The 13,952-nt window shown below is 38.3% G+C and overlaps 1 protein-coding gene across 4 annotated transcripts in view; it reads right to left on the bottom strand.

Annotated features, from left to right (window-relative positions):
• Nucleotides 1-13,952, bottom strand: part of ZFHX4 (zinc finger homeobox 4) — a 208,434-nt gene that overhangs the window by 9,468 nt on the left and 185,014 nt on the right. For all 4 annotated transcript variants that reach the window (XM_070747958.1, XM_070747961.1, XM_070747959.1 and 1 more), the window contains exon 9: nucleotides 5,138-10,525. In XM_070747958.1, coding sequence (XP_070604059.1) covers nucleotides 5,138-10,525 — 5,388 coding nt within the window. The remainder of the gene's footprint in view (nucleotides 1-5,137; nucleotides 10,526-13,952) is intronic.

Raw genomic sequence — 13,952 nt, 5'->3', positions numbered from 1 at the left:
TTCTTCTCCTGGCCAATGAAAGTTATGCGAGCTAGTGGATTGAATAGGTATGGGTGTTTTTACAGTCTTTGGGTTTTTAGATTATTAATTATTGATTGGATTCAGGATGTGATATATTATTATTTTATATGTTGAAAGCCGCCCCAAGGTCTCAGAGAGGGGCGGCATAAAAGTCCAATCAATCAATCAATCAATCAATCAATTTTATGTATGATCATACTGTTTGGATTTATTTCATTGGGTAAGTTGACTTCTCCAATCAACAGGCCATTTTTTGTTAACTTTCCTTGATGCATGATGTTTAAAGAAATTTCATTTTTTTTCATTTTGGAAGATTATGGTAATAAATTATGTGCACATGTAACATTAAGAAGACACATTAAAGATAGCATAGCCCCATGTTGGTGAGCCTTTGGCAAGTGTACCACAGGTGGCATGCAGTGCCCTCTCTGTGGGCATGAGCCATCACCCTAGTTCAGTTCCACCAGGTATGCACATGTGCTTCCCGCCAGCCATCTGGTCATTGAGTTTCTCCTATGCATTATGGGAGGCAGGACATGTGTGGGAGGCAAATTGCATTTTGGGGGTTTGAGTTGCATGTATGCATTCACACATGCACATGTGCACTTTGGGCACTCGGTCCAGTGCCCAAAGTGCACATGCATATGTGTGAATGCATGCACACAACTTAAATCCCCAAAATGCAATTTGCCTCCCACACATGTCACATCACTGTGATAGCTGATTACCAGTGAGCAAATCCAAATGAAGTGAGATGGACATTTTTCTATACATTTTCCAGATCGCTCATATATCCAGACAGACAGACACCGAGGCACAAGACTACTCAAAAAGCTGTTATGTATTTGTATGTACTGTATATATGCATACAAATGTATGTGTGTATATATACATAACAACACATAACAATGGTTTTTTGAGTAGTTTTGTGATATATTAAGAATTAATGAATGAATGAGGGTATAAGGCTACATGCTACTTTTATTTATTAAATAGCAATAGCACTTAGATTTATATACCACTTCACAGTGCTTTACAGCCCTCTCTAAGTGGTTTACACAGTAAGATAAATAAAATGACAGTAACCTAAAAAAACCCCAAAACTGAGTCATGCTAATGAAAATAACTATTTTAATGATGCAGATATTTATGCAAAAATTAATTCTACACGTGCTTAAATATAATTTGATAAATTATCTGCCTAAATTGATCATAAAATAAAGGGAGAAGTACATTTACATTCAGAAGCATCATTGTATCATGTTTTAAGTCTGAGAGGGTTAGTTTTTGGAAAATGGGCATATTCAATTACTCAGATTTTTAAATATTTTAAAAGTTAAAAGAAGCAAACTGAAGAATCAAAGTCAGGATCAGGGTATAAAGTGGACCGACAGAGGTCCGATTAAACTTATCTCTGCATCAAACATAGAAGGGAAGTGCTGCCCACAGCAAAACAAGATGTTAAAGTGGGTTAATAAGATATGAAGCATATCTGCAACGAACATATATTAAAGAACTGTGGAGGAGGAATACTTTTTACTAATGAAAATTTAATATAATCTACTCTTTTCCTTTCACTTCCACTATTCCATTAAGAGCCATTAGGAACATATATTTTCTAGGCAATAAAGGTAGTATAGAGAGTTTGCATAGCATATGGAAGAATGAAATATTTCAAGATATGCATTTGCTTAGCATTTATACAAAGAGGCTAGCCACACCATTTGAAAGTGCTCTGCTTCAGTCTTAATTGATACTTCATAGATTATGCTACTGCATCTATTATTTGAAGATCTGCTAACTCAAACTGATCTATATCCACAGGATCTAGAAATAACCTGTAAGTTTATAACTTAGTCTGCATGTAAGCTCTTCAATGTTTATATCAGCTGTTGATACATATTTAGCTGACCCAATGACAATAGGGAAATATTGCCTTGAAGTTCAAATGTTTAAAACTTTGGTCCCATTTCTGAAACATGCATGGTGGGTTGCTACCAGTTCAGATTGGTTCATGTAAGCTGGGGGTGGAAATTTGGCCCTGTTCACCGAATGGTGATGGCTGGCTTGGCATACCCCTGAAATGGTTCCCCAGCCACTGCTGCTTGAAAGTGACTGGCAATGAACCCACTGTACATGCCCAAAGGCTTTGACGCATGTATAGAGGATCAGAACCCAATGCGCCTATTTCCGAACTGGTAGGGAAGGTACGAGAAACCCACCCCTGAATTATATATACAGTGGTCCCTCGATTTTCGCGGGTTCGAACTTCGTGAAACGGCTATACCATGGTTTTTCAAAAATATTTATTAAAAAATACTTTGCTGTTTTTTCCCCTATACCATGGTTTTTCTCGCCCGATGACATCATACGTCATTGCCAAACTTTCGTCTGCCTTTAATAAATATTTTTTTAAATAAACTTTAATAAATAAACATGGTGAGTAATAATCTAAATAGTTGCTAAGGGAATGAGAAATTGCAGTTTAGGGGTTTAAAGTGTTAAGGGAAGGCTTGTGATACTGTTCATAGCCAAAAATAGTGTATTTACTTCCGCATCTCTACTTCGTGGAAATTTGACTTTCGCGGGCGGTCTTGGAACGCATCCCCCGTGAAAATTGAGGGAACACTGTACTGTTTTATACTGCATTATACATACTTTTGCATTCTCAAAGGCACAAATATGGAGTTCAGAAATATCTGATAGAGCCTCATCTTCTTTTAATTGTGATATCTAGATTGCAGACCAGTGCTTTATGATTTATAATTAAGTCTTGGCAGTACTTGAATGAAGAATGAAGGCTGTTAGATATTATAGTTAGACGATCTTCAACCAAAGCACAAGAGTATTCCCCAAATTGTCTCATAAATTTGTTTTTACCAGTTGCAGGCCTAAATACCAGTGGAAAATGTCTTAAGCTGTAAGTTATTACTAGGATTGAGAGTGAAGAGGTAATAACAATAATAAAATTTAACAACTCAGACAATAAGCTTATCTTCAGTAAATGCTCTGCAAAGAGAAGAATTCTGGAAAATGCAGAGAGAACTGTCTTTCCAGCATTTATTCCAAAATAAACTTATGATTTTTATTTCTCTTCCAAAATCTGAATACTTGTTTTCAGGAAATTAATGTGTAAAGTTTGGAAACTGAACATAACACCAGAAATTAAAGTCTATGTCTTGAGGCCTTTGTGTGCCAGCTCAGAAGTTTGGCTTTGCAATATGATTCCACAATGGACCCTGAATGACAAAGTTGGTTTCCATGTGTAGACTTGACTTCTACAATTTTTCTTTAAATCTATTATTCACCCATTAATGAAAACAACTGCAATTATTCTCATAAAGCATAGTTTAGTTTGCTTTTAAGCTTAAATTTTTACACATGTCACTTATGTACAGTTTTGCTTATGTGACACTTGTATGTGCTTAACAAAATATATACTCTCTTACTTTTATTACATAAAACCAAAAGGGAATGTTTCCCATTATGAAAAGAAAAATGTAATGAATTAAGGGGGAAAAAATCAGATAAGATGATCAATGGAATTGTTATTATCTATTAGAATAAAACTAGAATGGTGTTATTGAAACCATTCTAATTTTGTCAATGAGCAGTATAGACATCAATCCTGAAATTTGAATAGTTTTAACTTAATCATAAGACACACAATAATGAGATGCAAAATGTCTGTATCAATGACACTATCTCAGATAGGAAAAAATATTATAATTTTATTATACTATAATAATGCACCAAATAGACTCAATTCAAGAATATTTGGAAATAAATTTTTCCTAAATATGTAATTTTTCTACTTGCATTTTTGCAAATATATAAGGCCATGCTTCTAGAATTTATGCTTGACTATATTAATTCATTACATAACCCCTTAAACTATTAGGTGCGCTATTAGGGTTTATTATCACTTGAATGAAATTTTGCCTTGGTTACTATCCTTGAAATTTTACCTTGGAAGGCTATTCTTCAATTTGCCTTTACTTGATAAAATATTTTAAAATATGTAAAATGAAATATTGATTAAATTTTAAAAATACATAGTTTTGGGGATTTTATTGGATGAAGTGGTAAATAAATGTAAAAGTTCTAGTCATGAATGATATTTAATTGACATATAAATTATTACTTAAAATACCCATTACATTCAATTTTGCTTTACTGCAAAAACAACATATTGATGAAATATCAGGTAACTAAAATTCAAACGGTTATAAATCCTGAATGGATTCTAATCTTTTGTTTATTTTCTGCCATCAAGGTCCTGTTATTATCTTTGCAGTTCCTAGTATTACCTCCTGCAAAGTCTTTAAAAATCCTTCAATCTTTTGCAGCAGTTTATGGGATTCATAGAGACATACAAGTGTAAGGGAGTGATAAAGACTGAATCCACCCACAAGAGCCACAGTGGCGCAGTGGTTACAGTGCAGGCTACTTCTGCTAACTACCGGCTGCCTGCAATTTGGCTATTTGAATCTCACCAAACTGAAGGTTGACTCAGCTTTCCATCCTTCTGAGGACGGTAAAATGAGGACCCAGATTGTTGGGGGCAATATGCTGACTCTGTAAACTGCTTAGAGAGGGATGTAAAAGCACTGTGAAGCGGTATATAATTCTAAATGCTATTGATATCCTATTTGGCACATGCACAGCGAAGGATTAAAATTTATAAAATGGTGGGCAAGATGTTGCAATTCAAGCCTTCTCTTCTTTTGTCAGTGCATGTGATGTCACACATGAAAGGCAGGAGTTGGTTCTAAAACTCTTTACTACCAGTGTGCATGCACAACGCTTCTGATTCTTAGAACTGAGACGAACCAGGAACAACCCACCACTGATGCAAAGGCAAGATGCTTGGACTATGATGCCATAATCCTGCTCCCATCTTATACCGGTAGATTTTGACTTCCCTAACATTACGGTCACCTGTTCCTCTTTGGTAGATCAAAATCCAGCAAATTCTGGATAGGTTAGGAAGCAATGACTTGCACAGGTCCTGAACAAATTATTTTTCTGGTGTACAATGACATAAATGACAGAAAGGTCATAAAATACCAACTCTATCTCAACAGTGTTGACTTTTCTTTTAATGTTTACTTACTGTTTGAACTTTGAGGAAATCCAGTTAAGGAGGATGGACCATTCATTCCAGGTAAAAGAACCGGAGGAAGGCCAGGTAGTCCTGGGTAAGCTGCTGGCAAACTGATTCCATGAAGCGAACTGTCCATCATGCCTGGCTGCTGTACTGTTAAGCCTAAAACATCTGTAGCCTTTTTAATACGATCCAATTCTTGCTGTGCCATCAGCTGTCTAACAGTTGTAGGAGCTAAATAGTCTTTTTCCCGGTCCAGCTGACTTCCCACAGTTTCTCGCACTTTTGTTATGTGTTGTTTGGAAAATATATGGTCTCTTATGGACAAACGTGCAGAATACTTTATCCCACATAGAGAACACTCTGGTCTTGACCCATCAGCTGCATTCTGATTGATCATAAATGGCTTCCCTATGTTTATTTTGAATTTCTTTTCTTTTGCTCGTGCATTTTGAAACCAAACTTGTACCACACGTTTGGGCAGACCAATCTCATTCCCTAGCATTTCGCATTCTTGCATGGTTGGAGTCCGATAATCACTAAAGCAAGCCTTCAAGACCTTAAGCTGTAAATTACTCATTTGTGTCCGAAATCGCTTGTGACCAGGCCGATCACCACTTTTAGATTTAAAGGGATTGTTTGCTCCAAATGGATTAGGTGAACTTGGATCGGCAATGCTTGATGTCTCACTGCGATCAGCATTATCATCAGGATCATCAGTAATGTAAACACTTTGGTCGAGATCACAATCTTTGTCACTTAAAAGGATTGATGGGCTCGTCATAGAGTATAAATGCCTATCATCACTGTTGTCCATATTAGGCATGCTTAGGTTTTTTGGCAAATTGTCATTGAGAATATTTTTTGGCTCTTTGGAAGTTGATGTACATTTCACATCTTTTGAACCACAACTCATACTTTCGGTTTCATTGTTTCCTTCATCTCCTGTTGTAGCATCACTAATCGCTGTATTAATTGATGAAGTTTCATCAAAGTCAGTTTTACTCTGATCATAACAACTATCAACATGAGAAGCATTCAGATTTTCAATATCTTCATTGCATTCCGCTTTGAAAGATGAAGGACTTAAAAGATTCTTCGGTGACATTTCTGCAGTTTTACTAACAGGAGTTGAAACAGTAGAAGCTAATTCATTTTCACTTGATAAATCAATTTTTGCTAATGATGATGGATAATCAAAAAACATGTATTTGTGTGGACTCTCTCCTCCGTCTTCATTGGCTATTAAAGGACTCGGTGGCAAACTGTAACCTGCCTGCTTTCCTTCATTCCAGTGTCGACTGCGAATATGACTTTCTAAAGCTGACTTTGCTTTAAACAATGCTCGACAAAAAGGGCATCTTTTATGAGACTGGGCTGGCCCTACTGCACGAAATTGCCCTTTTCTTTCTCGAGCTCTTGTATTTTGAAACCAGACTTGTACAACCCTCTTTTTCAGACCTACTTCACGTGCAATGTGATCTAGCATTTTTCGAGTAGGATTGGAATCCAAAAGGTATTTTTCATAGAGTATTTCCAACTGCTCTGGAGTAATTGTAGTTCTTAATCGTTTATCCCGGTGCTGGTCCTCACCACTGTTTCCTCCCTCTTTTTCACTACAGTTATTATCATCCTTATCATCCAGTTTTCTTTTAAGTGACCCAGAAACTGAAGCAGTATGGTGAGTTGTGTGAGCTGAACTTACTTGTGGTGCCATCTGAGCCAAAGAACTATTCAGCAACTGACTCGTCATCAAAGGACTATTAGGATCAAATATCATATAGGGCATATCCAGAGGCCTTTCTAAAAACTGAGAATGAAGGAACTGATTTTGTGCTGCTAAGAAATGCATGTGTTGGTGCTCCTGCCAAAGTTCTAAAGTGGGAAAGGCAATTGTACACTGGTCACATTGGTACTGTAGTAATTGAGGAGGTAGACTGTTTTGGAGAGGACCCATTGAAATTGTTAAAGGACTGGAAGGAATCGGTGTAGATTGTGATGTAGAAGGTGGTCTGCCTCCTATTTGGGATTGTTTGTGTTGCTGTGCTTGAGAAGCTGAGGGCTGTGCATCAGTGGAGGATCCTGTGGAGGATGTTAGTGTGGATTGCATTAATTTGTTGCTTTGGGATGAAGTCTCAACTTGTTTAGGTGTGGTATCATTTTGCTTTGGCTTTTCAGTTAAATCGGGTTTGGGAGAGTTTTTGTCTGGCTCAGGTTTGGGTGATGGCATCAAAGGAGTACTACAACCAGATCCAGAGCTTCCTGCAGTTGTTAGAGCCATACTTTTGGATGAATCAGATGGACCAGAATATGTACAGTTCTTATAAAGAGTTTGATCTGTGGCATCCATAGAGTCCTCTGTTTGACTTTCATCTTGGACATCATCATCCTCATCTTTATAACACAGTTTTTTCTGATGAGTAATTAAGTCAAAAATTCTAGGAAAAACGACATTACATTTTTTACATTGATATTGCATGTTACTAGTCCTAATGTATCTCTCATTGGTAAGTTCTCTTTTTTCATTATCTTTAGTTTCAGCTTGATTCTCATAGCTTTTTCGAGCCTTTTGACGTGCATTTTGGAACCATACAACAATAACACGAGTAGCTAAGTTAAGTACAGTCGAAAGCTGTTCAATTTCATCGTCTTTTGGATAAGCATTTGTATCAAAAAAATCTTGTAACACTCTCAACTGGTAGTCAGTGAATCTAGTTCTAGATGATCGCTTGCTTAAAGATGAATCTGATTTGTAGTGTTCTAAAGAACTGGTTTGTGGTTCAATTCTTATATCTTCCAAAACTGTTATTGGAGGGTTACTAAAATTGTACGGAGAATCTTTGTTTCTCTGTCGTTCCTTAAATAAGGTATTTCGAAACCAATGTTTAATAACTTTTTGCGAAAGGCCAGACTTCTCAGCCATTTCTTGAATCTGTTCTTCGCTGGGAGAATTATTAATATCAAAATATGCTCGCAGGATTTTCAGTTGGTCATCTGTGATTCTAGTACGGGGACGCTTGAATTGAGAGTGTCGTAGAAAATTTGGATCTAATCCAAGCTGTTGCTGACAAAGCTGAGTAAGATCTGCAGATAAAGCATCCATAGGTGGTAACTGAAGGGCAAGCTGAGGAGGCAATGCTGGGTGTTGGACTGGTTGCATCATAATTGGGGGGAAAAGAGGAAGATCTAAAGATACTGGCAGCTGCACTGGTGGTGGAGCAGAAGGTGGTGGGGGTGGAGGAGGAGGTGGTGGTGGAGGAGGCGGAGGAGGTGGTGTCGGTGGTGGAGCTTGCAGAGGAGTGGGAGTTATGCTCTGGATTTTTCCAGAACTAGATGTAGGTTGTGAAGGAGTAACAGATGGAGGTGGAGGTGGGGGTGGAGGTGGGGGAGGTTCTGGAGAAGATGGTGAAATAGGATAAAGCTTGTCATATGCCTCCCTGTATTGACAGGCAAATTTTTCTAGTGCACCATATGGGAAGAACTGACCATGAACGTGTTCCTGATGACTCTTCAATATAAGTATGTTTGAAAATAATTTGCTACACGCTGCACATTCCAATTTGTCAGTATTTTCGCAATCACCAGCTTTACATTTCTTCTGCACTTTCTGCCTATTCTCGTTATATTGAATAACTAACTCGAAGCCAAAATTTTCTAATAAAGCCTTGGCTGCATTTCCTCTTGCCCCAGAAGCAATTCTAGGTGGTGGGATAGTTGGTTCTGAAGACTTCGGCTTCTTTGTTTCTTTGTTTTCTTTCAATCCTTCACTATCACTTGTGAATTCTTGCTTTGGTTTTTCTTGCTTCTCAGAAATCTCTTCAGATTCCTTCATTAAGGGCATATCCTTCACCATCTGGCATTCTGCATGTACAGGATTTTGCTCTGCTTTTATCAGCTTATTCGTTTGCTGCTGCTGCTGCTTTTGGGGCTGAAGTTGAGGTGGTGCAATTTGATACTGTTGTGCCTGTTGCTGCAGTAGCTGTAGCTGAGTTTGACCAACATGGTGCTGAGTTTGCATCTGCTGTTTGAGGTCTTCTAACAACGAACCTGCCATACTGGCCATTCCAGGCATACCGAAAGCGGCAGAAGCAGATAAACTCAGATCAGGGCTCAAACTGAACTCAGTGCCAGGAATATAGAACGGGAAAAGAAACTGTGGCTGTTGAAATTGCAGCAGTGCCTCTGGCGTCATAGGGAAATGAGGCAAAAACGCAGGGTTCAAGAACTGCGGTTGAAAGAAAGCTGCTTGCTGCTGCAATTCATGCTGGAGTTGCATCTGCAGTTGTGCTGGTGACTGGGTGGGATGATGGGTAGGCTGAGCAGAAATCAATTCAGAAGCCTGTTTTTTAGGTAACTCTTTGGCATCTAGGTGTGTTTCTTTGCTGTTTACTGCTGGTAGGCTTGTAGACTCTACTGATCCTTGGTTAGGGCTATTAATGCTTCCTGCTGTACTAGTTCCACTTAACGTATTACTGTTTGGCTCCAATTTTGCAGCCCTTGCCTTAGTCTGATGCAGTACAGATCTCATGTGTATTTCCAGTGTAGAACTTTGGCTGTAAGAAACGTTACAAATGCTGCATTTATAGGGTTTGTTGTCAGTGCTGCTGTTGGCTTCTTGGGGGACAGGACTGGATGCTTCCTGCAACACTTTTTTGAGTTTATGCAAATGAGAAACTGAATTATAATGGACCAAAAGAATGTTCTTTTGTGTGAAAGATTCTTTGCACACTGTGCATTTATATGGACGAGAAGGGTCTAGAAACTTTTCCATAGTAAAATTTGGCCCTTTTCTAAAAGGTAAGGTCCGCTTTGGTTCTGAGCCCATTTCATCTGGAATCGAGCTGCTATCACTTCCTACAGGACTTGCTTTACCCTCCTGGTCTACCTCATATTCCCTTTCTATATCTTGTTCTAGTGCATGTTCATCTTGTGCCATACTTTCATTTTCTGACCAGAGCTCACCATTTACAGGTAAAGATGCACACAGCTGATGAATTTCAGCTTCGCTGAGTTCTGGATGGCCTGTTTCCAAATGTTTTTTTAAAGCCTGGAATGTACGGAAGCTACGTTGGCAAAGGCTACACATGGTAGCAGCCCGAATAGCATGATACTGGGAATGTATCTGAAGCTTCTGCATAGTCTTAAAAGCCAAGCTACAATGGTTACAACGATATTTATAGACATGGCGATCAGAAACAGAAAGCTGCTGCCTCTTCTGCTGTTCATTCAAATGATCTGGCAGTGATTCAATTATCTTTATATCATTAGTGCTGCTTTTGTTCCATTCTGGCAGTTCAGCAGATTCTTTTAGTGGCTTATGTTCCTCTATTTTAATTTCCATTCCAGTTTTTGAATCTTCGAGCCCAGGGGTATTCTTCTCCTCTGGAGGACTATCACCTGCTTACAAAAGAGAGAAAGAGAGAGAAAAGAATAATCCATAGATTATTTAGTAGAAATTATCTTTGGTATGAGAATTATAGACAGGGATTCTAAAATAGTGACCATTCATTAATAGTTTTGCAATTGTATATTTGAGTCTTTGGAGAAGGGCGGCATACAAGTCTAATTAATATAATAATAATAATAATAATAATAATAATAATAATAATAATAATAATAATAATAGCATAGGCAATATACTATAGACTGATTAGGCAATCCCCCTTTTTAGTACATTGGTATGTTGTCCTTTAATGGATATTTTGAAAAATAACTAGATGTAATCGGTGTTCCATCTAAGGTTACGAAGAACATGTGCATACCAATAGCCTTGATGTATTCATTCCAGAGACAATAAGGGGCTCAGGCTCTGAATCATAATTCCTGAAAAAGGCAACTGTCTAGTCCTTGTTGAATCACAGTTGGAAAGGAAAATGATTAGGTATCATTCTAATTAAACACCTAATTAAATCTCCCAGTGTTTCTAGACAATGCATAAAATTATAGATGTGAATGACATTTTAAAAGGTATTGCTACAGAGAAAAACTGATATCAAACATGGATGCATGGACAGTAGTTATGAGTTTATTTTCACATAGTTTTTGGTTTATTTCCTCATTGTTAGGTATTATTTTTTCTATTCTATCATTGTTCTCCCTCCTTATCTTTTTTTTTTCTTCCATTACTGTGGTCTGCCTTCTAAGTTGTAAAATATAAATGACCATTGTTATCTAAGTTCACACATATCTAACTAAAACAATGCAGTGGGAATATACCAAATTCATCATAGCAGCAAGTCTGTGGTGGATTGTTGCTGCTAGTTCAAACTTATTCAAAAACCGAAATGGACAATCTTATTAATAGATGTAAATCTAAAACACAATAGACAGCCCTAAAAGAAGCAATTTGGGGTTTTTAATTTATTCCTGTCAGTAACAATTTATGACACCTTTGGTTTGTTTTAATACCAAATATAGTACTGTATAATCAGTCTAAGGATACAAAAAAATTAAAATAATATATCTGGTTTATAATTCATGGGTAATATCCGTAAATGGAAGTGAGCAGGGATCCTGTGCCATGGTGGGTTGCACTTACCCACATACTGGGACACTGTGCATGCATTCTCTTAATTCGGGTGTGCGCATGTCCCTCATGCCCTACATGGCATTAGGCCAGAATATATCCGGAACCGCCTTCTACCGCACAAATCCCAGCGGCCGATAAGGTCCCACAGAGTTGGCCTTCTCCGGGTCCCGTCGACCAAACAATGTCGTTTGGCGGGGCCCCAGGGGAAGAGCCTTCTCTGTGGTGGCCCCGGCCCTCTGGAATCAACTCCCCCCAGAGATTAGAACGGACCCCACCCTCCTTGTCTTTTGCAAATTACTCAAGACCCACCTTTGTTGCCAGGCATGGGGGAGTTATGATATTCCTTCCCCTAGGCCATTACAAGTTATGTATGGTATATTTGTGTGTATGTTTGGGTTTTATAATAAGGGTTTTTAGTTGTTTTATTAAATTGGATTGTTGTTTTTTATCATTGCTGTTAGCCGGCCCGAGTCTGCAGAGAGGGGCGGCATACAAATCCAATAAATAATAATAAATAATAATTTGTTTCCTCCCATGTGCGAGAAGCAAAAATGCGCCAAAATCTCATGAGGGGACACTCGTGCATGTGCAATTTCAGTGATTTCTTTGCTTCCCCGCATGCACAGAAGCAAAATATCACTAAAATTTATTTAGCTATTTATTTATTTATTTATTAGATTTATATGCCGCCCCTCTCCATAGACTCGGGGCAGCTCACAACAACAATACTGTAAAACAATTCAAGACAAATCTAATAATTTAAAAACATTTTAAAAAACCCGTTATTAAAGCAGACATACACACAAACATACCATACATGAATTGTATAGGCCCAGGGAAATGTCTCAATTCCCCCATGCCTGACGGCAGAGGTGGGTTTTAAGGAGTTTATGAAAGGCAAGGAGGGTGGGGGTAGTTCTAATCTCAGGGGGGAGCTGGTTCCAGAGGGTCAGGGCCGCCACAGAGAAGGCTCTTCCCCTGAGACCCGTCAAACGACATTGTTTAGTCGTCGGGAGCTGGAAAAGGCCAACTCTGTGGGACCTAATCAGTCATTGGGATTCGTGCGGCAGAAGGCGGTCCCGGAGATATTCTGGTCCGATGCCATGAAGGGCTTTATAGGTCATAGCCAACACTTTGAATTGTGACCGGAAATTGATCGGCAACCAATGCAGACTGCGGAGTGTTGGTGTAACAAGGGCATACCTTGGGAAGCCCATGATTGCTCTCGCAGCTGCATTCTACACGATCTGAAGTTTCCGAACACTTTTCAAAGGTAGCCCCATGTAGAGAGCATTACAGTTGCACGCACACAAGTGTCCCCTCACAAGATTTTGCTTTTACGCATGTGCATGAAGCCCCAAAATTCAGAAAAAAAGGACAGATGGACTGGTGAAGATGGCACTAGAGCGGTCATGTACAAATTGTGCAATGTGGTGGCCACTACTGGAATAGACTCTCCTAGCGCACCGGTAGGAGCTCACCACTGATCCAGTGTCTTTATCAACTGCTCCCAAACAAGAATTCTAAAGGTTCTGAGTATTTGGATAAAATTATTTATTTTTATTTATTTATTTATTGTTTAGATTTGTATGCCACCCCTCTCCGCAGACTCAGCGGGCATACAAATCTAAATAATAAAAAAAATAAATAAAAAAAAATAATTTTATCCAAATAATTAAAATTATGGAGTAGTTTTGCCATTTGTACATGGGACTGAGGAGACTAGGATTGTTCTGTATTTAATTAAATGAATAAATAATAACATTCAGTAAACATGTACCTGAAAAATAAAGCAGAAAACTTTCCAATGTACTTGAGGAGAAAAAAGGTGTGTACAGTGTTCCCTCGCTTTTCGCGGGGATGCGTTCCGAGACCACCCGCGAACGTTGAATTTCCGCAAAGTAGAGATGCGGAAGTAAATACACTATTTTTGGCTATGAACAGTATCACAAGCCTTCCCTTAAAACTTTAAACCCCTAAATTGCAATTTTCCATTCCATTAGCAACCATTCAGATTATTACTCACCATGTTTATTTATTAAAGTTTATTTAATTTTTTTTTTATTAAAGGCAGACGAAAGTTTGGCGATGGCATATGATGTCATCGGATGGGAAAAACCGTGGTATAGGGGAAAAACCCGCAAAGTATTTTTTAATTAATATTTTTGAAAAACCGTGGTATAGACTTTCCGCGAAGTTCGAACCCGTGAAAATCGAGGGAACACTGTACTTTTGTTTTCTAAAAGCTCCTTTAGGTGATTACATTTGATTAGCATTACGAGCACTGATGGCCTG

This window comes from Erythrolamprus reginae, chromosome 3 (assembly GCF_031021105.1).
Source record: "Erythrolamprus reginae isolate rEryReg1 chromosome 3, rEryReg1.hap1, whole genome shotgun sequence".
In the NCBI taxonomy this organism is placed as follows: Eukaryota; Metazoa; Chordata; class Lepidosauria; order Squamata; family Dipsadidae; genus Erythrolamprus; species Erythrolamprus reginae.
This window is presented reverse-complemented; position numbering and strand designations above follow the sequence as displayed.